The following is a 25,761-nucleotide window of genomic DNA, read 5'->3' on the forward strand; positions in this document are numbered from 1 at the left end:
ACTTTCAATCAAAAGCAAAAAAATTTGCATTAGCAATGTTGCAGTTCTGGAAATAAGACATATAAATGGCTTTCCTCCAGTTTCTTCAGTACTGTAAAGGACACTGTTCTGGAGAAAAGGATGGCACAATATTCCAGGAATCTGAGACCAGACATTTAAGTCAGGACAATATGATCCAGACAGATTTTTTTTTCTTCTCCTTGATTCAGGACTCTAAAGTACGTCATATATTGTAACAGTACTGGGCAGTTACAGGTGCCACTGTCAAGAACAGATCAGAATAGAACGTTACACTCCTGATCCCCCCCCAAATGAGTAAATTGTAAAAGGCCTTGGTTGCTTTCCTCTAGGAGGAATGTATTCAATTTAATACCCCATGTTACAAATGTGTGTGTTTCACTGATCGGAGACCTTGATTAGAATAAAATTAGAAATTCAGTCTTATAAACTCTTACTCATATGAACAAGGCCTCCAGCAAAGTAAAGATTTGTAGGATCATTACTCATTATTACTCTTAAGCAAACGTTGTGAACACAAACTAACTTTTTTAGTTCTTAGTGATTTTGATATATTTATGGTGGTTTTAATAAACATTTAGGAGGAGAATTAGCTATCTTCACATGATGTTTTCCTGGATTAGACTAAGGAAAGGCAACTAGAACAAACCTCATTTTACCTGTATTAGGCCAGTCACGATAGAACTGCTTGGTAAGTGGGGTGACAATAAATAATTGTCTGTTGTGAGGCTTTCGTGCTCAACAGTATCTGGGTATTGATTCCATTTTAGCTGTGAGTAGGGAGGTCTCCTCACTAACTCACTAGCCGCTGATCCTTGTACGTGGTGCCCTTGAAATTCAACTGGCTATACAACATATTGTGATATTATTAAATGAAAGCAAAAACTGTTTAGCAACAATATATTTACAGATAATCTGTTTCCGATTATAGAAAGGCAAACACAATTTGTTTGCTCTTACAATACTGTATAGGGCAAGCATTCACGCATGTCTCTGCAACTCAGCACAAACTATTTTCCACATCTTTAATTCAACAGAAAATTGTGACATTCTTCTTTCATTTAGTGAACTATGAATTTGCAATCCATAATAAACTGCATACAGAAAGTTATATTAAAATGCGAACAAATTGGGAGGCCTAAGATGAATGTTTGTTAAATATTTTCGATTGGAACTTTACTCAGCATTCTATCTTAAATTTTAAAGACATATGGCATTGTTAGCACTTGAACTCCTTAGACTGTACCTTTGGTTGGTGGACAAAGGTTTCCTGGCCTGGTACTACAGCTAGGAGAGCAGCAACAGATTTCTCTCCTTTGTTGTTCATGGAAGATTGCTGGATACAAAGCAACAAGAGCAAATTCGTCAGACAGTGCGATTGGTTATTCTGTACATAGTCACTTTTGCAAAGGAGGACCTATTCTGGCTTGAAGTCAAAATTTGTTTCATGGAAAAAGTTCTGAATTTAACATGTAACCCGGATATAGATATCAAGAGTTTTCTGGCAGCTAATATGTCTATACACTGAAGAATACTGTAACTCATGCCCACTGTTTGGAAGCCAGAAAACTCGTGGCCCCACTGTTGACTAACTTTAGTACACAACTTGTATGGGGAGAAACAGAAGAATGTGCTTAGAAAGATGCCTATTTCTGTCAGATGGAAGAACATGATAAATTTTAATTCTTGAGGGTTAAAACAAAGGGCTAATAACAGTACTAGATAAAATCAACATAATGCAGGCAGGCACTGAGCAAATGTCATCACACAGTCTAACCATGAACCTCAATTCAATCAAGCACTGCAGCTCTTAGTAAAGTATGCTAGAAAGCAGTAAGAGAACTCTTAAATCGTGAAAAAAGAAAAGGAGTACTTGTGGCACCTTAGAGACTAACCAGTTTATTTGAGCATGAGCTTTCGTGAGCTACAGCTCACTTGCATCGGATGCACAAAAGCTCATGCTCAAATAAACTGGTTAGTCTCTAAGGTGCCACAAGTACTCCTTTTCTTTTTACGAATACAGACTAACACGGCTGTTACTCTAAAACCTGTCTTAAATCGTGAAAATTAAAAAAAAGTGGGAAAAATAGCAACAACAACGAAATGTCAGTAATAATACCAAGAGCTTGGGGAGTTGGGGGGAGATATCAGCATACTATAGCAGTGGGAGTAGGCAGTAAGTATTTTGGAATAGGAGATACTTAATCCCAGATTCAGCTCCACTACAGATCCTTTAACCATTTTAAGAAGATATGACACTTCTTTTCTTCAAACTGCAGTGGGACCACTGGGGGCAACCGTTACCCATCTTTTTGGCCAGGCCCTATTTCATCACACTGTAGTATCCCATTAAAGATTCTGGATATGGAATTGTTAGAAACAAAAAAATCAGTCACTGAGACCGCTTTGCCCAGGGTGGGAAGGGTCAATGCAAGAGAATGGCTGATGGATAGGAATGTAGGAAATAGGGCAGTGTATGAAGAACCTTAAAGAAATATTTATCAGAATGATTGCAGCAAGCAATGTTATGACTGCCATTATTTTCAAAATTTAATAGCATTCTATAACATTTTGCTTTTCAGCTTCCCCATTCTAATTTCCAAACCAGACTGAAAATATTCACTTGTATGCCCAATCCCATTAATCTCTTACTAAGGTGGATGGGAACTTTATCAGGGGAGTGTGGGACTGTAACTACTGTTTGTTTTACAACACTGAAAAGGGTGCCAGGCACCTCCCACTAGATCGACAAAATAAATGTGCTGCTGTGCTTAATGCCTTACAATCTAGTTTCAGGCAAGACAGAACAAAGCAGGCCCCAGAATAGTAGGGTGTGAAGGAGGAGGATTACATGAACAAGATCCCATGGTTAGCCATCAAAGGCATGTAAGCAGAATGATGAAACAATTGTTCTTTTAAATAGCCCTTAGATCCTTTATATATCGAGAATTGGAGCTGTAAGAGCATGAGATACATGTGTGTATACATGTCATTTCAGAGCAGAACCATTTGGTACATCATATTAAAGATGATAATATAAATGCAATGACATTTTTAAAATATTGAAAATTCTGGAATTTGTGTGTAGAATATTTCACTGTTTGAGGCTGAAACAAGAAGTGTGTTCTTTCACTTTGTAGGGCCAAACTGGTAAATTAATAACAATATCCTCTCCCTCTTACCTTCTCACCCTTCAAAAAATTAAACTTCAACATTATTCTGCCATCACTGATTTATTTGGTATGTTTTTTAAGGCAATAATGATTCAAGAAGGGAATTTTTACTAATACAATCACAGCTCATCCAAACTAAGGCCCCAATCCAACACACACACACACACACACTCTCAAATGTGTAGCTTTAAGCATGTGAGTAGTTCAGCTGACTTCAACATAAATATTTACGTGCTTGATTCTAAACACAAGCATTAGTATTCTCAGGTTTGAGCAGAATATCTTACAATGGAAAAACACATAAATATGCTATAAAGAACATATCTTTTAGCCACTCTTATTTTTAAAGACAATCAACCTGTAAAGGTTTAAATGGTTCATCCACTGCAGATAAAATGTCATACTGGTTTCCTTGCAGAAGCAATGGCATCTGTGCAAATAAAAACAGTGATTATCGATTGTTTATTTAATCCTTCGATATGAGATATATTTCAGTGGTTTGTCAGGTGTCTAGTATTCATTGCAGTTAAATTGTACAAAATATAGTTAATTTTTAATAAAATTTCAAATGACATTCACATTTTGTAGACTGTAAACAGGAAAAAAATTGAAGCAGTTTAAGTTTTCCTTAGATTAACTGTGGTAGGAAGGGCAGAAGTTCCGAGTACATTTACAAGAAAACTTGGCGTTATTAGTTCCCCATTTAAAAATTAAACTCGGTAGGAACATAAGAATCACCATACTAGATGGGACAAGTGATCTATCTAGACCTGTGTCTTTCCTTTAAAAGTGGACAGATGCTCTAGAAGAAGGTGTTAAGAAACCATGTAAGAAACAGTTAGAGAATAACCTACACAAAAGAGAAGTTTCTTTCTAATCCTAGGCATACTGTGGTTGGCTTTTCCCTTGAAGATGTAGCACTTTTATGGTATCGAATACAACTCTGAATATTTTATATAGATGTCCTGATAAGCTCTTAACCTAAATAATATAGTACAAAATGCAAGATCATGCATTTAGGGTCTAATCATGAGCACAGTTTATATCAGAAATTCTTATCAGTTGGAAGCAACAGAGGAGAAACCTGGGTCTGTAGGTTGATCCCAAGAGGACTACAAACCACCCATGCAGCTGTGAAAAAGGCAAATGCAGTCTCAGGACGTATTAAGTGAGGCATTTCCAGCACACAGAGAGAGAGAGAAGTCTTAATGCCATTGAACAAGACACTGTTAAGACCTCATTTGAAATACTGTGTATAATTCTGCTGATCCATATTCTAGAACAGTAGTTTTCAACTTTTTCATTTGTGGATCGATAAATTTCGAATAGAGGTACAGACCCCTTTGGAAATCTTAGACATAGTCTGTGGAACCCCAGGTGTCCACGGACCACAGGTTGAAAACTACTGTTCTAGAAAGATGAATTTAAACAAACAGGTGCAAACAATAGCTCTAGGATGATCAGGAAAATGGAAGACATATGAGAGACTGGAAGAGTTTGGCTTATATAGTCTAGCAAAAAGAAGACAGAGGGGATATGATTACTCTTTATAAATACATCAGAGGAGTAAGTACCAGGGAGGTGAAGAGCTATTTAAGCTAAAGGGTAATGTTGGCAGAAGAACAAATGGATATAAATTGGCCATGAACAAATTCAGGCTGGAAATTAGAAGGTTTCTAACCATCAGATGCGTGAACTTCTGGAACAGATGCATAATAGGAATTGTTGGGGCAAACAACTTCATTAGTTGTGAGAGAGAGCTGGACAAACAGGGTTGCTTGTGAAGGTACAAGACAGAGGTCAGAATCCCTGTGGCTCACTTCCGGTTTGTCTTATGTTCCTTAAAGCTCATGCTTCATGGCTTCAGCTAGCAGAAGGTGTCAGGAAAGGCTTTTTTCCCTCCTGTGTATTCTGGGAGGTGTGTGGGTTTTTTTGTTTTGGTCTCTTTCCCTAGAAGCATCAGGGGTTGCCATGACTGGAAATAGGACATTGGACAGTGAGTCTCAGGGCTCTGAAGTGGCACCAAGCATTCTCTCTCTCTCTCTCTGATACTTGGGCTGGCCGTTTCTTCATGTGCCCAGGGTCTAAGTGATTGCTATACATGGGTTCAGGAAGGAATCTTCCTCCAGGTCCAACTGGCAGTGACTCTGGGGTGATTTCGCCTTTCTCTGCAGTGAGTGGGGGTGGGTCACTTGGTAGGATTATCAGGGTTATCTCTCAGTCATTTTCCTGCCATTGTGAGTGTCCTGGGCACTGGTAGACCTCGGTCCCTCCTATTCTCTGCTTGTGACACATAAGAATCTAATCTTCTGTGGCTGTAATACTATGGTCTAATTTTGGTTGTTGGGTTTCACGTGTGTGTGGTATTGGTGGCTTGATATACAGGTGGTAGGACTAGATGGTCTGGTGGTCCCTTATGGCCTTAAACCTTATGAGCAATATATTTTGGCAATGAGGATCACAGGTTAATAATGTGTTGAATTAAAAGTATGTAGGTATATTACATTATTTGTTTATATTCCATCCTGCAGCTCAACCACTGTGGTTTCTCAAAGCATCAAGTGGATTTAATGAGTAGCATGGGAGCTGATTTTATTTTGTATAGGAACATGTACATGAGCTTTATTACCATCAATTCAGGAGAGTCAAAGTAGAAATAAGATGTCTGCATATCTTCTGAATAAGAGACTTCAGCTAACTGTTGCCTAGCTACAAAAGAAGGAAAAACATAAGTCTAAGTTACAATTTCAATTCAATCAGAAAAAATCTGAACGTTTATACAGTCTGATCCTGCAACCCTTACTTATATAAGTAGTTATCCCCTTGAAGTCAATGGCACTACTCATGGAAATAAGATATTCAGGTTTGGGGCACATGTTTAAGAAAGTTGCTACCAAGTACCAAAAACTGCAGAAGGTATCTTAGCACACATACTTCTTGCACATGCTTATGTCAGTGGTGTATATAAAATAGTCTGACAATACCACTCCAAAAGAGGCTGATACACTGTCGATACACATTTAAATCTGCAAATTACTATAAGAGGTCCTCTGGAGCTGTTACTACTTCATTCCAAGAATGTCAAATTTTTTTTAAAGCCATTTCCTAGGCTATTCAATGGTTATATATAAGAAAAAAACCCAACATTCCAGCATAATACCCTATCCCTGAAGACACTGGCAACTGCTCATATAAGTAAAGTTAAGTCTTTGAAGGATGAGGACCTTACTAATTAATATTTTTCTTCATGTAGTTTTGATATAAAAGCAAGTATATGAAAGTTTCACATGGGAAGAGACAAAAAAAATTGATTGACAAAAGATCCTAACATCTTTGGAACTAATCCAGTGTCAAAACACGCAGCTTCCTTTATAAAAAAAAAAAAAAAAAGCCAAACCCAGTGCTTTTAATGTAACCATTTTTTGATGTGGGAGTAGGAGGGTGGGGTGGAACTCTTCAAAAGGAATTGAAAAAGGACAGCTACATTAACTGAAAACTGCCAAAGTAAATGTTTCCGCTAAGGACCGAATTTGTATTTTTCTTTTTTTGTAATACCTCCTTAGATATTTGAAAAGCTTAAAGACTACTTAAACGATATTTAGCAATATCCTTTTTAAATAACTGAAAACAAATTTTAAATTAATTGAGGCCAGCAATTACAGTTGTTGGCACTGGAGGCTTGATATTTGCTAAAGTAGTTAGCATAAATTCTTTTTTTGGCTGGTTATACCTTTATGTCTGTTTTTTTAAATTATTTTCAGATTGTTATACCACACTTTTCAAATTAGCATCTCTAATTCACCACTGAGTAATCATGTTATCAGGGCCCACTGCTAGAATGGGAAATCTGAAATAAAATTGCAATATACAACAGATATTGCTTTCAGGTGGCTCAAGTATACATTCTCCTACCTGTTATACATTTTCCAGGAATTACAGCTGTTCACCCAGTTGTAAGAGTTGCTTTGTTTCCTCAACTACCACTAAGTTCAGAATTGATCCCCCTTATGTGTTTTCTATTACATATGCGGGGTCTGATTTTTATCATTTTAAATCTTTGTTTAATATACAAATGACAACGGCTTGAGGAAAACACTGTTTATTTTAAATCTCAAAATGAAAGGAAGCCATCTTCAAAAAAAATCTTACTTCTGGAGATTGCTCTCCCTTCACATGTTGTGCTGCTCACTTTAAAAACATATTAGGGCTAAATACTGTCCAATTAGTTTAAATGGCAATTCACAAATAACTGCAGACAGAATTTGACCCATAATGAGATTTTCAATTTTCTTTCAATAATTTTAATGGTATACTTTGATAAAAATTGTCAAATTTCAATGCTTACAAATTACCATGTTGATAAGTTAAATCCTTACCACAGACTCAAATGTTAGTGGGCCCCGCTCTCAAATCCACTGAAGTCCATGTAAAGACTTCAATGAGCTTTAGGTCAAGCCTAAGAGCCTACTCACTGTAGCCAAAACTGTGATGTTAACTAATTATCAATACAAAATGTTACTCTATTTGTCTTTTGCAGTTTTGTGTAACAAATCATCCATCTTCAATCCTTTTATTTTCTAGCTGTTCCAGCATTCTCTGGCTTGGGGTGGGGAAGTCGACCTCCAACTTTCAGGCAATAATGAAGCATAACATTCTGCTTAGTCACTATTATGGTCATCATTTTTCCTACAGACTCTGTTAAAGGGCCCAATCCTATATCCACAGGAGTCAATGGCAAAATCCCATTGTGTTCAGTGATGCAGGACCAGATCCTACATGAAATTAACTGTAAAAAAAAAAATTAAATTGTGAATTCTAATATTAGTGAAAAGTTATGACTAGCAGTTCTGGAAACTGAAGCATTTTATTTAACTACAGAACAGGTACAGTACAAAGTGATAGTGCAAGCTTCCCCTGCAGTATGTTTCAACATGACCTAAAATGATGACTTCTAGGGTTGAAAGGCAGTTCAGTCTCCATGCCCATTCAATCCTTGTCTCCTCTGTTGAGACTAGATAAAAATAAGTTTGTTCGTTTATCTATGCCAAGATACTCATGGACAGTATAAGATATCATCTGTAGAACATATAAAACTCATACCAAAATTTAATTTTCTGATTGGAAATACTTTTTTTCAATAGAATTAAATCTTTATGGGAAAATAAAGCAGCCAGGTCAAACACTAATGTAGAAATCAAATATTTAAAAATGTAATGCCATAATCCAATGTCAAATGGAATTTGACCTAACCTTCCAATTCTTCAGCTGGTTCACTTTTCTCTTTAGTAGTCTCTCGTTGATACAGCAAACTATTATTTTCCTCCATCATTTGTAAGCTTTCTAATGCTGTCTTATGTTCAGTCAAAGATCTTAAAAGAGTAATGCCATTTGCCAACTCAGGAAGCCCTGAGGAATTATCAATTTGAGCCAAATGTTTCAAGCAATCAGTTCCCATTCTTTCACCTTCCCTGGCTTCATGGATAGAAGGCATGATGCTTGATCCATTTTCAAACTCCATTTCACCTATTCCGGCTCCCTTTGAAGATGAATGCCCTTTTGTTAAAGGATAAGTGGCAGTTCTGGAAACCTGAGTATGTTCTTTATCTAATGTATCTAATGCAATACAATATTTACTTGTAATATACTGGCATGGGTCATTGGAATTGCAAGCCCTTAGTGGTAAGGCTAGTAAAGAACTAACTGGTTTAATGTCATCACCACTAGCACCCAAGTAATTTTCTAAAGAATTATCCTGGGAGTTTGTGCCTCCAAGATGTAGAACATCTTTTTCAGGATTTTTGTCCATGACAGAAGTTTGTAAAGTAGCAGGAATATATGAAATAATTTCAGTTTTCTCAAACTTGTTGTTCTTAGTATCACATTCATAATTACTGACTCCACTGTGCACAAAATCATCAGAGCACTTTTTATTCACTAGTAAGTCACTAACAGTACACACTGGTGAGAAATCAAAGCCTCTCTCACTGCCAGTGGTTTCAATATTTAATGTACTTGCACTCATCCCTTTTACAATGTTTTCAGCCTCTGAGTGTCCCAGTTCAATCAAAGAAGGAGTTAGAGCATCTTTCACACTCTTGTCAAAACCTTCATAAGTTTCATCACAAAGTTTTAATGGCAGAGACTCTCTGATCTGATTATCATCTCTCTCTCCCAGCATTGCTGAATATTTGACAACTCTTTCCTCATTACTATGTAGCATTACTTCACAGTTCCTGTGAACCCTCCTCTCACCATTTTGTGCCATAGCTCCCTTTTTCAAGCATGCTGAACCCTGTGAAAACATATTACTTTCACATACTACTTTATCTTCTGTGTCACTAAAATCAAAAGCATCCAACAGATTGAAGTTAATTTCCATGAACTGTTCAGCTTGATCACTAACATCTCCACATACAGTTAATTCCTCATTTATAGCTCCAGGACCAGCCCATGTTACGTCCCCAGAAATCCTAGACTCATTAACTACACTTCCTGAATTTATTCTTGGCAGAGGTTGACTTTGTGACTGAGCAGAAGAAGCTGCTGAATCTTTAAGACTCTCAGTTACTGCATGTTCATTGGATTTGGGGAGATTTATTTCAAAGGTAATGGACCCATTTGTGCTTCTAGAATAAACCTCTTCTGAAGATGAGACAAATTGAATGTTACTCTCTTTATTTATGTTTGATTCAGATAATACACAAGTATGTGGTTGGTCTTCGCCAGAACTTTCATTAATAGTTGACAGTTGAGTTGCCCAGTCACTTCTGCTGGATGCAGAAGCTTGAGAAGCTATTTTACAATCCCAGCTGTATTGCCTCTCATGATCTGATAGTTTCATGCAACTGTAATTTAGCTCTTTTTCAACAGGCTGCACAAAAGCTGTCTCGAACTGTGAAACCTTTGGGTTGTAAGGGTCTTGTAAATCCAAACCTAAATTACTTGTTTTGTCATGTCTCCTTTCTGTGACTTCTTCATCACAAGATAGTTCTGTTGAATTTGGCAACATATAAACATCCCAACAATTATTAGTTATAATTTTCTCTGTAGTATACTGGTGCTGTATATTCTTGGTGCTTTCTCTGTCAGAGTTATCCATATGTCCAGATAGAGTTTCACTCTTTCGTTTAAATAAAATGCCTGTGCTTTCTGATGGCTGACATCCAGAAAAACACTCTGTGATTTCAGAAGGTTTTTGCTCTTTGCACAGTTGTGTTGGCTTGGATTTCAGAAGTGCTATAATCTGTGCTTTGCTTCTGATGTTCTGTGAGACTGCCTCACCATTGATTATCTGACAATTTGATTCCATCTGTTCAGAAATGGAGATGCTGTGGTTTCTATTGTGTATCACTTCTTTGGGAATGCCAATATAAGAAGTGGAAACCAGTGAGGAGACAGGCATACCATCTCTATCGCTACTTGCGCAAGAATCATTATTAGAGTGTGACGGTAAATTAGTTTTTGCATCCTTCTTGCAAGTAGTAGAAAATAAAGGAGAGGTGATATGCAACTGAGACGGAAAGGAAGAATGAGACCACTTAGATGAAGGGGATATTATTGCTGCATTATCTTCCATTGGCACCATTTTCTTTTCAATTTGACGTGGCCCCTGGAAGCCCTAAGAGAAAAGTTTTTAATTTTAATCTTATTCATAAATCAGCTTTTAAATTTGAAACCTAAACTGTAAAAAGCAACAGGCCACCTTTTATGCTGCATGTTCTTATCAAACAATTTGACACATTCATTGAACAACCCCAAATTATGCTTCTTTTGTACTGCACCCTTAAGAGCAGCAATGCTGCTAAACATAACAAATCTATTAAACCAGGAAAAAATAACTTTTGATAATATTACAGTCCCCCCAAAGCACAAAAATGTATCAGTACATTTAATACTGAAACTCTGGCATTAAGCCACTCTGTTCCCAGGCACTGCAACATATACATTATTGTGCAAACCATGTAATGTTTTGAGCCCCTCTGAAAAAAGGTAGTAAGAGAAAAATTGATAGACGTTTAAGGATAATGGTATGAACAGAGACTGCTGAAATATACATGCATAAGAATTCACAGAATGATATGTATCAAAACAGTAGACATGCTTACATATGCTGAGCAAGCTAGTTTTGTTCATCTGCGGCAGCACAAATTTTAATTATATATTTTATTTCCAATACATCTTACTTATTTTATTTGTACTACCCAAATATGTACTAATGCATCCACTGGAAATTTAATACTCTTCATTAATACTTTAATGTTAACGACCTGTAACTAAATCGAACCTAATATGCTGTAAAATAAAGCTGGCTAGGATGACATATTTAGTGTGAATTTAACAAGTCACAGTTCTAAACAATATACTTGTATTAATGTAGTTTGCTGCTGAGAATTATACTCAAACATTTTATTTTTATCTTCTTGTCTACACACACCTCACTTGATTTCACTCCACTGGAATTCCTCCCTTACATGCCCAAAACACAGCCTTATTCCTTGGATAAGCAGAAAGCACTAGGAAAGACATTAAGTTGGATGCAGGTACAGGGAATACACAACCAGGAGGAGGGAAACAACTGAGTACTCTGAAATAGGTTTTCCCTGACACTAGTGCAAATTAAGAGGTTCCATTAATGTTTTAAATTGTATATGAATGTCAAATATACATAAGAAACAAAAACATACAGTATGTTTCCTTTTCAAGCCAACAGGTAGACGTGGCAGAGATAGACCAGTGGGCTTCAAACTATTTCTGTTCAATATAGGAGCTTCTGTTTTCTTTGGCTGCTCACTACCACAGTTTTCAGTAACTTTTGCTTCTTCAATTGTGATCAAATATCGATCACTTTCTAAGTCATCTCCAGGTTTCACCTAGTCGAGACAAAGAACAAAAGGGATAGTGTGTGTAATGGCCAGTGAAAATATGACAGTTTATCCTAAATGTTGCAAAACGTATGCATAGTGAAAGAATTTTTGTTTACAATATTGTCATAAATGAAAGCATAACACGCAATATTCACTCTGTCCTAGACAACTGGAGCAGACTAGATATGAAAGCAAACATTAGCCCTTAGTTTCAAATTACGTTTGTATAGGTTTTAATGTAAAAACTCCAATTTGCTCAGATTACTGAATACTGTAGCTTTAAAAAAATGAAGTTTTTAAACATCTAGCTCCTTAGATCCTAATTATTTATATAGGTCCATCAGTGTTTGGCTGTACAATAACTCAGTAATACCAAACAAACAGCTCTCCACCTCAGGAGCTTGCAACATGAAAAGGTACTACACAGATCAAAATCAAACATGTAATGGTGAGAGTACATTGCAGTTGTAATGCTTTCTAGAATAGGTAGGTCTATGAAGGATGTTTTTTTTTCTTTTTGTTTTTAAAGAAATGGTGTGAAAGAATTACATACTTTAGTAGGAGGATATAACAAGCATAGTGGGTTGCACAACCACATGCAGTGAAAACTTACTGTACGTTACTATTCATTATCCACCATAAGCACATTTGTCAGTTATCCACTGAATACATCTGCTATGTACTGCTTTACATATAGTGGCATACAAACAACCTGTCCAGATGATTGTTTTTTAATGCAAAAATTTAACAGCTGCAAGGATCAGAACATTAGCAATGATAAGCTAGACAAAACTGTAGTGTATGGAATTTTGGATCATGTGAAGATAAAAGATGCTGCCTCAACTTACTATCCAAACAAGGATAAAAGCTTTTAAATTATTATAAAAATAATAATGAAATACCTGAGATTTAACAAATACACTCTCCAAACATTGTCCTCTGTCATCAAATAAGGTTGCCTGTATCAAAATAGGATAATTTAAAACAACAATTGTGTTTCAAAAAGCAAACAGAGTGACACAAATAGAAGATGCAAGAGTAGTACTATATATGATACAGTATTAGAGTATCATACTGTACTAAACCTGAATTCTTCACCTTATTTCCTCCAATACTGGTCTTCAAAACTCCATCTTGCCATACTTTTAATTTCTTTGTCTTCTGATGAGTGTACAAGATCTTATTTTTTTAAAAAAAATGTAAATACAAATTATTTACAGAGGTCCTACATGCATATTTGAATTTTATATACAATTATAAAAATAAGACTCACAGTAAACTCCTGACAAGCCATTGCTTTGGTGAAACAAAGCAATCCAAAGGCTTACTGCAGATATTCAGATCTTCACCCTACCCAAAAGAGAGAAGGGCAGATTTGGAATTCAACTCCGCTGCAATGCAAGTGTCAGACAAAAAAGACACACATCCAGTACTTTCCCTATAAGGGAGTGGGAAGTAAGACAGGGTAAAAACTGGGTGGTGGTGCTAGTGAAGGAATTTTGGAGTTCTAAATACTCATATGATGAAAATAAGCTAACAAAAATAAAAAATATTAGCAAAAATAGCATTTTTAGTACATATCAAGAAGAGGTCTAATTTTCAGAGGTGTTGAGCATCTTTAACTCCTATTCATTTTAATGGAAGCTCTACCTGATAATATTAGCACATCTCTGAAAAATCAGTTTAATTAATGTTTATGCACACTTTGAAAATTATTAGGCTAATAATTTTCAAACAGAAAACAACATATCCACTACTAACAAATTAAGAAAGATTTTCAAGTCCCTAGTGATTTGGTGGGGCTTCATTTTTGGTACCTAACCTTGAACACTACAAAGGGGCCTGATCTTCTGAAAGTGCTGATTACACATACTGCAAAATCAAGCCTCTTTCAGGTGTCTCAATTTGGGCACCTAAAATCACTAGTCACCCATGAAAATCTTGGCCTAAGGCAGTCAACAGTAATCAGAACTTTATAAAACATTTTCTCATCTTCAAACACTGACACACCAATAGAGTAGAAAAGTAAATGTTAAACATAATAACTTATATTTAGATGTAAAGACTTGCACTTACATTGGGATCTTAATCATTATCAGTTGCTGAGACTTCAATTAAAACACAACCAAAGGAACACAGCTAACACTGGCAATTGCTCTAACTTCTTGAAATCACTGGCTGGCTCTGTAGACAGCAATATAAGTAAATGTTTAAAAGTAATCAAACATAAGAAAAGGCACACGGCAAGACACAAAACATGGGAAAGCTGTAGAGATTACAGAAAAAAATATGATGATTAGACTAGCTATTAAAACACAGCTGAAGGGATAATGAGCATACTTAATATATTTTAACATTCGGGTTAGGGTTGTTATATTTTAACAGTCGGAGCAGTAGAGACAAGTTGAAATATCTCATAGGATACTTTTCTAGTTGGTCCCCAAAAGGTATTTTTGAAAAATCATAATATGCTGATTATGCTGTTAGCAGATAAACAGATATTAAATTAGAATATATTTTCTTTCTACATAAATGTATTTACAACTGAATCAAAAACATGTATTAGAAGATAAAATATATTCATGCTTTTTCTCATGACAATGTCTCTCAAGCTGTGCTACCTTTTTCATTATGAATTCCAGTTTTAAAGTGTCTTGTCTTTCAACTTCTTAAATTCTACACACTCACCACAAGGTGGCTCCGAACCTTTAGCTATAAATTTATTCTTCTCAGTCTTTGTACTGTTTAGAGAGATATATGGAAAATCATGTTCCCAACTGTGCAATTCACAGATTCTGTGGCCCATCACCATTCTTGTAACAATACTAGAAGTCTGCACTTACCCCTTACTTGAGCTAATAACAATGCTAAATCAAGCCATTTTACACAAAGATGGTTACTTAAGAGCAGAATGGGAATTTTCAGATAGTCTTCATCTCATCCCAAGTAACAAAATGGAACAAGAATAAGAATGGAAATTATAGAATCTGTCAGTCAATGGGTGGGCAGCATGGATCAGCATTTATGTTGCACTCCCCATCAGCACCCAGCCCAGGGGAAACTAATGATTAGAGCCTTGCACAGATACAAAATGTATATCTGCATCCAATCTGCAAACATGATCTGCGGATATAAAGCACATAACTGCAGATCCATACTAATGATCCAACCACCGGACCAAATTCAGTGATGAATCCTGATCATGTGCCGCCTGAGGCACAATGCGGATGTGCTAAGAAGAATCAATGGGTACAATATTTTAAGGTAGACTGAATTATAGGGCCACTAATACAGACTTCATGTTGCTTGTTTTATTGTCTCCTGAAAGAATATAACTGCAGCTGGTGAAAGCCTTAGTGACCTAGAATAAATCAGCAATTTTGATAATGCCTAATGTTAAAAATAAGACTGTACTGCATAGTTTCTATGAAAGACAGTATCTTATAATGTTTTCATAGTTACAAATTTAACAGCAGCAGAGGAAGAGAGAAATTAAAAGAATGAAAAATAATCAACTTTTCTTTCTGATCCAGCACTAATTCCTAGAAAGTATTATGGTTCTGAAAGGATTTGTACCAGAACAAACTGTACTCATATATTTCTGGCAGGGCATGAAACATTATTATTTTGCTCTCATATCACTCCCTTCATATTAAAGGTGATTAACAGCCACCATCTCAAACTATTTACAAGGGAATTTTCAAAAGTATTCCATGTTAGCTAAACACTGATCTTACTGAAGTCAATGGGGCTTTTACCACTGACTTCAATGACAGCAGAGTTCAGGCAATACCGAGTGCTTTTAAAAATGCCAATGTTAAAGACTAATACTTTTTACCCTTGAAAGTTGGGTTATTAGTGTAACTGAAGTTCTTAACATTTCAAAGTTATATATTATTTTTATCTTTTTCTGTCTGATAGCAAGACATTAGGTGCTATACTTTTTAGTGGTTTCTTTGGTATAGCAGAGCTTTAAGAAAAAAAAGTGAACCAGGATTGACTTATAGCAAATCCTGTCTCTGGGGCAAGCTGATGGAAAGCACTAAGGTGACCTGCAATGGAAAAAAGTTGGGCTTCTGCTCTTTGCCTCTAGAGGCCAGAGTACTGTACAAACATCGACCAGAGGCAGTCCCTGCTCTGGAGAGCATGCATGGAGCAATCCACCCATCAGCAATTCACACGCTAGCTAGGCTGGAGGACGCGGGTGCCGGAAGGACTAGACAGGAGGCGAGGGTAGACATGCTGCCACGGAGCGGAGAGAGGGGTACGTCCCGACGGCCGGGGGCTCTTGTTTTCGTCACCAGACGCGTCATGTCACTGACTGACCGTTTCTATGGAGGCGGATGAGCCCCCTCCCGAGCACACAGGGCGAGCGGGCGCTGCACTCCTGCTAGTCCTGGTGTAATAAACAAGCAGCCCGAGCCGGCCTCCCCCGCCCTGGTCTTTCCCAACCCCCCTGGCACGGATCGCGAGCCCAGCAGCCCTGAGCCTCTCCGGTCACCGTTAAAAACGGCGGGGGAGGGAGGGCTGGCGACGTGAGACCGGACGCGGTTGCGCTAAGGGGCGATCGCTGTGCTGACCCCGATGGGGCCGGGTGGCGCCTGGGCTACGTCCGAGAGATGCGGGGCCGGGGGTGTCAGAGCGCCAGGAGCCGGCCTCCCCCTCTCTTCCCGCACCTCTCGCGGTCTCCCCCTTTCTCCCATGTTCGAAGGTTTCCCGCGCCGCCCGCTGTCGATGACGCTGTTTTCCAGCGCGACAGGATGGGAAGCCCCGCCCGGCCCGTAGGCGGCGCGCCAGTGGCACGCGCTCGCGAGCGCTCTTCGCAGAGAACTGACGCTAGGATCCGGCGGAAGGGCAGGCGGGGGCCTTTCTTCCTGCGGCCGAGCGTCGCGCGCTGGTGTCGATGCTGTGACTGCTGCTGCGCCAGGGAGGGCAGGAGCCCGGGGAGGAGGCGGGCTTGGGTTCTCTGGCCGCGGACTTCTGTGTCACGCCGCCAGAAGCCCGCAGGAGCTCGCGGCGGCAGGTGAAAGTCCGGCTCTCCGGACGGGGTGGGGGAGAGACGTGGGGATTTAGGGCAACGTGTAACCCCTTCCGCCCCGCGGGCAGGGGGCGCTGCCAGGTGCTTTCTCTGCGCATGCGTCAAGGCGCTTCCGCGCGGCTCGTGCGCTGGGAAAGAGGCGTTAGTGGCGTTGGGCGCGCTGGGGCGGGAGGCACAGCTCATCACTTGATCCTCCCTCTTGTCCGTCAGGGCTTGAGGGGGTGACTCCGAAGTGCTGTTGCTGCCCCCTGTGTCACCCCCTCCCAGCACTCCGGAGTGAGGCCATTGGCACGGGGAGGGGCAGGTCCTTTGCGATCACTGCAGTGGTGTAGCGAGGGAGTTGACTTCTGCCCTGCTGTGGTCTGCACTCGCCTCTCTGGCCATGTCTACACTGCATTGTAAACCCGACCCACGCTTGCGCATTGGGTTGAGTATCCAGGCTGTATTGTAAACCTGGGCTTACAGTTGCTGGAGTTGGGCCCACTTGTCCAGGATGTGCTACACCGATCATCTGACTTGGGTTTGTTGCTTGAGCTGCATTCACCCTACAAAATGATAGGGCTTGGACCCAAGTCTCACATAGTATCAGGCTCTTCCCTCCCCCCTCTTCCCCCCCCCCCACCCCTTGGATGGGCCCCTTGCTGATTAGTGTTGTGAGTGGATGATAAGGGGGTGGGCTCAAACCTGAGTCTGAGCCTAAGTTTCCAATGCAGTACTGTATAGAACATACTCTAAATGACTGCAATCTAAGTTCAGCTCTGCAGCCCCCAATTCAGTTTGATAACCCTACCATACTGCATTTACACCTGCTCAACATTGTAACAAAGCTGCCAGTTCTTTTTACATGCAGCACCTTGCACGTGTGAGAGTAGAATAGAATCTGGCATTGTACGTGTTAAACATATCTCTCAGTACCACTGTGACTCATGAACCTCTGACCCATTTCTGTTGGTCAAAAGAAGGCTTTTTTTCCTGACAAAACCACAGTTTCTTGACAGTCGCTTACATCCTGTAATTCTTGTAAATGTCTAACTTTCACTGAAGTCAACAAAAGCTTATCTGAGGAAGTATAGCATTGTTTGGCCCATAGCTTTTACTGATAAGTTCTGTTATTGTTTGTTCTTTCTGTTCTTTCACTCTTTGTACATAATGTGCTGCTCCATTTAAAATCTTTTCTATTTAAATTACCTGAGCAGCTGGTGTGCATGCCAGTTGGAAATTGAAGAATAATTAGAAAATACTCCTCTAGGTAATAGATGTTAACTGTGAAAATGCATTAATGCTGATTTTAATATAGTTATGTAAAATCAAGTAGTTCTGACCGTTGATATTGTGCTAGAGCAGGATATTTCTATAGCTAATTTGAGTAAGAAAATAGAAAAAATTGGAAAGTACTTTGGTGAGTGCCCCATTCATAAGACAATGATTGAGAGTGCTAGCTTTTTTGATCTTTGAGCATTTTCTATGACTTCACTATGGTTGAAACCCAAGAGACTTTTTTGTACAATCCTTTGTTTTTAAAATACAAATCCAATGAATGTCAATTGTTTGATTTGATGCTGAGGCCAAGTAACCTAAACCTCAGTGGTGAATGACTCAAAGGGAATAATATGAGTTTCTTCTTCCACAAATAATAGTGTTGGTTTCCACCAGTTTTACAATACAGTGTCAGGTTGTGACCCAGCTAATTCAAAGCATTTTCTTGTGCTGGCTACCAGAGTCATGACTAGCAATGAAAGAGGGAGGATTTCCGCTGTTGCAGGGGTGTCAATTATTTTTTGTCACAGTCTAAATTTCTTGGTCAAGATATAGTCAAGGTCCAGATTCCAGAGAAAATAATAATAATAATGATTATAATAAGTAAATAAAAAATTTCTGGGTCTATTCAAAAGCATCTGGTGGTTCAGATTTGGCCCAGGGTCCACCTGTTGACTACCCCTGTTCTGCAGGATCACTCCTCCTCCTACTAGAGCTGTGGCTCTCCCTTGTCTCCCCACAAGTACATCAGCCAGTGCAGCTAAGCTGGCATGTTGAAGAAAGGTTTCTTTGCAAGGTAATAGAGCATTCATCTTCACTTCTCATCCCCTTTCTTCCCTTGAGCATCTTATTGTGACTCCGAGTCCTGGGGCAGTGCATCTTCAAGCTAGCCTTGCTCAGGACTTCTGGCAAAGTCACAACTTGGGACCTGGTTAATGCTCCCAGCACAATCTAGAATTTGCCTAAACTAAAAGTTGGTTTTCTAATGTCCTTAATACTTGAAGCTTCCTAAATAGTTTACAGATTGGTTGGATACTGATAGTTAAGTGCTGGTGTAGACAAGACAAGCACAGCTGCCATTTTATGATGAGCTGTAGCTTTCAGAGACTTGGGATATTAAGGGGGGTGGGTGTTTGTTTTTCAGAGAGGGGATGTTGTCTGGAACACATCTATAATGCCTGAATATTTTATTTAGAGAATTGGCTTGCAGTCTTTAACTTCTAACTGGACATTCATCAGAGGCATCCTCTATCGGGGGGAAAAAGTATCTCTAATTAATAGTACAATTTTTCCTTTAGCCTCCTTCCAAGTACTGTATTGCATTGCTGACATTTGTCTTGCTGTGTGACTTGAACTCACGTTGAACTTCTGGCTCAGTGGTCAGAGTATGACCTCACTTATCTTTTCAAACTAATTGACAAGTTGTTGACCTTAAATCATCTTGAGCGGTCAGCTCACAGCAGGGAGATAAACTGGAATCTTGCTAAGAGGAGCCTGATTTACACAATAATCTGAAAACCATTTCCATTTTTATGCCATCTTGTTATAAAGATGAGCTTCCTCTCTGATGTTTCTCCCTACAAGCACCACTTCCTGGTATATTGTATTGCAGTACTAACCATTGGCCAAGCAATGGGAAGACTTATGTAGCTATCATGCATAAAATATTTCAACCGTTCTGATAACTTCATTTTTAGACAGCTTCCCACTTTTTCCAAGTTGTATCTGTTTTTATTTTACACATACAGAATAAAGTGGTCTGAAAGACTGGTCATTCTTAAGGTTGAAAAGTGAGCAGGGCTCAAAATGAATTAGAGTTTATAGATGCCCAAGACCAAGTTTGATATTTTCTCTCTAATTATATAAACCCATGTAACTTGTTATCTTTGCGCAAGTTACATTCTGTTTTCTAAGAGCTTCATTTTATTAGTTGCCAAGAGCCCTCAATTTGCCGGTTAGGTCAGTGGGAGTTGAGGATGCACAGCACCTCATAAGATCAGGCCCCAAATAACTGAGAAAAAGGAAAACATTATTTTTAAATACAGCATATCCAGATTATAATGTAGACTTGCAAAAAACAGTATTCATCAGTGAGCCCAAAAATATGGTGCTCTAAATCTTTGACAGAATATTAACAGTGTAGTGAAAATGCATTTTACTGTACTCAGAAGATGTCGTTTGAAAAATGTTGGCTCGCCACATCCTTTCCTGGTATAAGTACTCGCAGAGGTGTGTTTTAGCTTTTTGATTATCTGGCAAGGACCATTTTCTTACGTGCATCCCATTTCCACCACAAGTCCAATTGTGCTGAATACTACTGTCAAGTGTTAAAATTCATTTTGGTGTGGGATTCCTCTACAAAGAGACTGTTCTTAAACTTGGGGTTCAAACCAGAAACTCATACAGCCAGATCCTGTTGATAAGCAGCATAAGACTCTGGAAAGACAAGGTGGGTAAGGTAATAACTTTTACTGAACCAACTTCTGTTGGTGAAAAAGATGAGGTTTTTGTGCTTATGCAGCTCTTCTTATGTAGGACCAACATGACTACAGCAACACTGCAAACATAAAGCTCTTGGAAATTATTGGATGGGAGGTGCAATAGAAGAGCAAAGCAGTATTGCCTACTATTATTACAAAGTTATGTTTAATTTTCAGATGACAGAATGACTGGCATAGAGAATGAAACTGTAAGAGGCAAAGCCATGGAAGAGGAAAGCACTGAACAGAAAAAGGAACGAGAGAAAAAGAAAAGGTCCAGGGTTAAACAGGTGCTGTCAGATATTGCAAAACAAGTGGATTTCTGGTTTGGAGATGTCAACCTTCACAAAGACAAATTTCTCCGAGAACAAATAGAGAAATCTAGAGATGGATGTAAGTTTGCTCTTAAATAATAGAAAAAGTGGTAAACAAATTTCTGTTTTGAATTGTAATTTCATCTGCAGTGGTGGTGGTCTGAATTATTGCATATATAAATTATAGAGGCATTCTGTATGTGTAGCTGCTGTGGAGGAAAAAAGCCCATTCAAGCAACTGGAGCAATGACCGTCCACTCATAAGAGAGATATGGGTACTGCTCATACGAGGAATCTTATTTATTCTTATTCTTTTCCTTCCCTTACAGCCAATTATGATGGTGCTTTTGGAGAATCTTCATGGGTGAAAATTTGTGGTTCTTTTGATTTTGTTTTTGTTTTGTTTTACATCAGTGAAAATAATAGGAAAGCATACAATCTCACTATTAATATTTGGTTTATAATGTAGCTGGTATGGAATCATGGAAGCTCCCACTTTAATTTTGCTTTAGGTTTTGTTCCAGCTTTTTTTATTTTGTGTTTTAGATATGTCTGGATGAGCGAATGGTTGTTTCTTTGCATGGCAAGGAAGACTAGTGAGTTCTGTAGTCTGTCCTTTGATTTTTTGTTTGTGTGGTTTATTTGACTTTTACCTTACAAAGCAAAAAGCTACAGGTGTGTCAGATTTTTTGGTTAGGCTTCTTAAAGAACCACAGAATACCTGTCATTTAAGATGGAAAAGGTTCTTTCCGCTGTATTGTGCTATGTGATGTGATTTTATGATGCTAGTACAGGCTCAAAGGTCCTTTGATTTTTTGGTAAGGTATTGTGGACATCCTCCTACGTGGGATTGTATGCTAAATGAATGTACTAGAGTTACTTTATATCAAAAGCTATGCAATCTAAAAATAATGTTAAAGCCCTCTTCCAAATGGCTATATTTTAACCTTTTTTCTGCATGTTAATATTAAATAAACTTGGTAAAAAAATTTACCAGTACATATATTGCAACAGTTTCTGTCAAACTTTTAGCAACATAACTCATTACTACTAAATAGAGGGAGTGAAGGGATCTTTTGTAATGGAAGCATTGGGTTGAATCTGAACACTAAGTGAGTGCTTGGAGGAAAGGCACATCTTCAGTGCAAAAGATTTTTACATTATAAAACCACAATAGAAAGGGGGTTTTCTTCATTTATTTCCAAAGAGAATAGTTACCAGTGGGAGTTGAAAGAATAGATCAAAATTCCTTTGGGAAGAAGGTTAATGGGGAAGAGAAATAAAATCTAAGCTTACTGAAACCCTAAATTACAGATGGTAAAAATCTACTTTTATGTAAGTTCTTGTCAATACTCAAACCAGAGGTATGCTCTTGCGGTTCTTATGCATGGAAATGGTCCCAGTGGCTTCTATGATACTTTAGAACACCTAGATAATACTGATCTGCTGCTCATGTGAATGAGGCCTAAATATGCTTTCCTTTTGAACTTGCACTCTTTTCACCACTTGCTTTTTTTCTCTCCCCCAGATGTTGACATATCACTTCTTGTATCATTCAACAAAATGAAAAAATTGACGACTGATGGGAAATTGATAGCCCGAGCAGTTAAAAGCTCATCTGTTGTGGAAGTGTGTATTGTTTTTTCATTCTTTTTTAGCTGCTATTACTGTAGTTGGGGTGGCAGATAAGACTGTAGAAAATGCTGCCCTAATTTGTCTTTGTTGCTCTTAGCTGGATTTAGAGGGAACTAGAATCAGAAGACGTCAGCCACTGGGTGAGCAACCAAAAGATGTGGATAGTCGTACTGTGTATGTGGTAAGGTTGCATCCGTTACGTGTCTCATGTGTAGAAGGTTAATGGACTATTTTTTGTTTTTTATTAGGGTTAATTTTAAACTTATTTCTTACTGAATTGTAGACTGTAAATTCCACAGCACCTGGTCTGTTTCTGTCTTGTAAAGTGCCACGCCATGAGAATGAATAAAGGATTAGAAAGCATGCCTTATAAATATAGACTCAAGGAGCTCAATCTGTTTATCTTAACAAAGAGAAGGTTAAGAGCTGACTTGATTACAGTCTACAAGTATCTACATGGGGGAACAAATCTTTAAAACGGGCTCTTCAATCTAACAGTGAAAAAGATATAACATGATCCAATGGCTGGAAGTCGAAGCTAGACAAATTCAGACTGGACATAAGGCATACATTTTTCATAGTGAGAGTAACTAACCACTGGAATAATTACTAAGGGATGCATGGATTCTCTGTCACTGATAATTTTAAAATCAAGATTGAATTTTATTCTAAAAGATATGCTCGAAGTATTATTTTGGGGACATTCTATGGCCTGTGTTATACAGGAAGTCAGACTAGATGATCACAGTGGTCCCTTCTGGCCTTGGAATTATGAATCTGTGAACCGGTTAGGATAATGAACAATAAATAATGAATACTAGCTGGTACTTGAGGCAGCTTGTTAATGGAATTAGAAGACTGGAGAACAATGCAGCTTTGGTGAAAGGAAATGATCTACTTCATAACATGAATATTCTAATGTCCCTTTTACTACTGCTTTTCTTTTGCTGTTAAATCAAGATGTAGCATATAGAGTGAATGATTGAACTCAAATTAACTGTTAGCAAGATAAGCAAGATCTATTTTAACACACAAGGGGTTGTGTTATATTGGAGAAATTTTCATGTATTTTCCTGCACTATTGCTTCCACAGTTTGTAACATAAGAGGAGCTGCGCTGATACAGACGAGTGCTTATATATATATATATATATATATATAAAAAGAAAAGGAGTACTTGTGGCACCTTAGAGACTAACCAATTTATTTGAGCATGAGCTTTCGTGAGCTACAGCTCACTTCATAGAGTAAACAAGGCTTTAGGATGATGATGATAAAGATAACTTGATCAGAGAAGATGAGCTGGATGAGTCTGACAGATAATCTAGACCTATTTTATAGGTCGTTTGTAGAGCATACAGTACAATAGTAGTTATTAGTTTTAGAAGTACCAACATGTTTGTTGCAAATCTGGTTTGCCCTATAGTATCATCAGTCTTTTGATAGCAGAAAGCTCCTAAATTGGTTGGTTTCAGTGTTTTATTTTTGGAAAACCCTTCCAGTATCTATGCACTGTGTCTATACTGAGATTTTTCTGAAAATCGCTATATTGCTACAGCACCAGCATACCAACAGTGCTAGCAATGGCAGTAAAAAATGCTGCTGGCTGATGTAAGCTAGTGCTCCCTCTGAGGAGCTGTATTCTTGAAAGATTTTCAGAAGGAGCTCTGTGTAGCCAGTTCCCATTTCACTGGGGCGTTACCTAGGAGTCCCTTGGACTTCAGAGAGCTTTTATGGCTCGTATCAAAGTAGGTATGTAGCAGGAGCCATTAGGGGAATTGAGTTTTCATTGAACCAGCATTTTTTTTATTTGTAGTACCAAACTTTTTGTGATGGCATGTATTTGGTAACCACCATGTCGGTATATACATGTGCAAAGTACCACAGCTCTCCAGATCAGTAAATAACATGGGTTGCTCTGATGATTCTAGAGAATAAAGTATTTATACAGCAGCTCCTTTCTTTAACAACAAATAGTGATGGCTGGGCTTTTGTTAAGTGTGGTGTGATAGTGCTAATAGAATTCCCGAACGCAGTTGTAAGCTCTCCTTATTCCAAAGCTCTTCAAATATTTTGAAACTTTTCTGTCAATATTATTTGAAGTAAGCCTATTTTAATAAGCTAATTAGTTAGGCTTTGATTTGAAATTGTTGTAAAAAGAATCATTGGTGTATATTTTGTAGACCACCAAATTTCCAAAGTTCTTATATGGAAAGTAATTTGCAATATATATCTGATCCTTCTTACCACCTACAGATTTTTTTAAAAAGAGAGAGAGACCAATTTTTTTTTTTTTTTTATTCAGTGATTAAGTAAATTTCAGACCCTGCTAAATCACTTCTTTTGGTGTGCAACCATGGGGCGGTATAGTTCTATTAGGGTATGTCTACACCAGGGGTTCTCAACCTTTTTCTTTCTGAGGCACCACCCACCCAACATACTATAAAAATTCCACAGCCCACCTGTGCCACAACAACTGTTCTTCTGCAAATGCAGTAGATTAAAAGCCAGAGCCGGGGTTAGGGGACAACAAGCAGGGCAATTGCCCGGGGCCCCACAAAGCTAAGTTGCTTGGGCTTTGACTTCAGCCCTGGGCAGCGGGATTCGGGCTTCAGTTTTCTGCCCTGGGCCCTAGGGAGTCTGACAGTGGCCCTGGTCTCTGATTTATGTCGGTGAACCCCCCTGAAACTTGCTCGCAGCCCCCAGGGGGCCCCGGACACCTGGTTGAGAACTGCTGGTCTACACAACAATAAAACATCCTGCGACTGGCTCGGGTTTGCGGGGCTCAGGCTGGTGGGACTCGGGCTTCAGGGCTGTAAAATTTGTGGTGTAGATGTTTGAGCTCAGACTGGGCCCTGAGCTTGGGCTCCAGTCCAAGCCTGAACATCTGCACCACAGTTTTACAGTCCTGCATCCCAAGCCCTACAAGCCCAACTCACCTGACCCCAGCCAGCTGCAGGTGTTTAAATGCTGTGTAGGTATT

General features: G+C 38.6%; 2 protein-coding genes across 3 annotated transcripts in view; one reads left to right on the top strand and one right to left on the bottom strand.

The window, feature by feature from the left end:
* ZGRF1 (zinc finger GRF-type containing 1) overlaps positions 1 to 16,889 on the bottom strand; it is a 52,499-nt gene extending 35,610 nt beyond the window's left edge. Inside the window, exons 1-10 of the mRNA XM_074950752.1 lie at positions 16,732 to 16,889; positions 14,132 to 14,239; positions 13,329 to 13,405; positions 13,154 to 13,234; positions 12,958 to 13,014; positions 11,876 to 12,061; positions 8,442 to 10,809; positions 5,821 to 5,900; positions 1,265 to 1,354; positions 678 to 863 (exon numbers count right to left, since the gene is read on the bottom strand). Of these exons, the coding sequence (XP_074806853.1) occupies positions 678 to 863; positions 1,265 to 1,354; positions 5,821 to 5,900; positions 8,442 to 10,809; positions 11,876 to 12,061; positions 12,958 to 13,014; positions 13,154 to 13,234; positions 13,329 to 13,349 (3,069 nt within the window). The 5' untranslated portion in view covers positions 13,350 to 13,405; positions 14,132 to 14,239; positions 16,732 to 16,889. The remainder of the gene's footprint in view (positions 1 to 677; positions 864 to 1,264; positions 1,355 to 5,820; positions 5,901 to 8,441; positions 10,810 to 11,875; positions 12,062 to 12,957; positions 13,015 to 13,153; positions 13,235 to 13,328; positions 13,406 to 14,131; positions 14,240 to 16,731) is intronic.
* The window catches only part of LARP7 (La ribonucleoprotein 7, transcriptional regulator), a 36,122-nt gene continuing 27,228 nt past the window's right edge, over positions 16,868 to 25,761 (top strand). The window contains exons 1-4 of one of the 2 annotated variants that reach the window (XM_074950754.1): positions 16,868 to 17,078; positions 21,008 to 21,223; positions 22,673 to 22,773; positions 22,877 to 22,960. In XM_074950754.1, coding sequence (XP_074806855.1) covers positions 21,016 to 21,223; positions 22,673 to 22,773; positions 22,877 to 22,960 — 393 coding nt within the window. In that variant the 5' untranslated portion in view covers positions 16,868 to 17,078; positions 21,008 to 21,015. Of the gene's footprint in view, positions 17,079 to 21,007; positions 21,224 to 22,672; positions 22,774 to 22,876; positions 22,961 to 25,761 lie in introns of those variants that run through there. The other variant, XM_074950753.1, reaches the window with a different exon arrangement.

This window comes from Natator depressus, chromosome 4, assembly GCF_965152275.1.
Source record: "Natator depressus isolate rNatDep1 chromosome 4, rNatDep2.hap1, whole genome shotgun sequence".
NCBI lineage: Eukaryota > Metazoa > Chordata > Testudines > Cheloniidae > Natator > Natator depressus.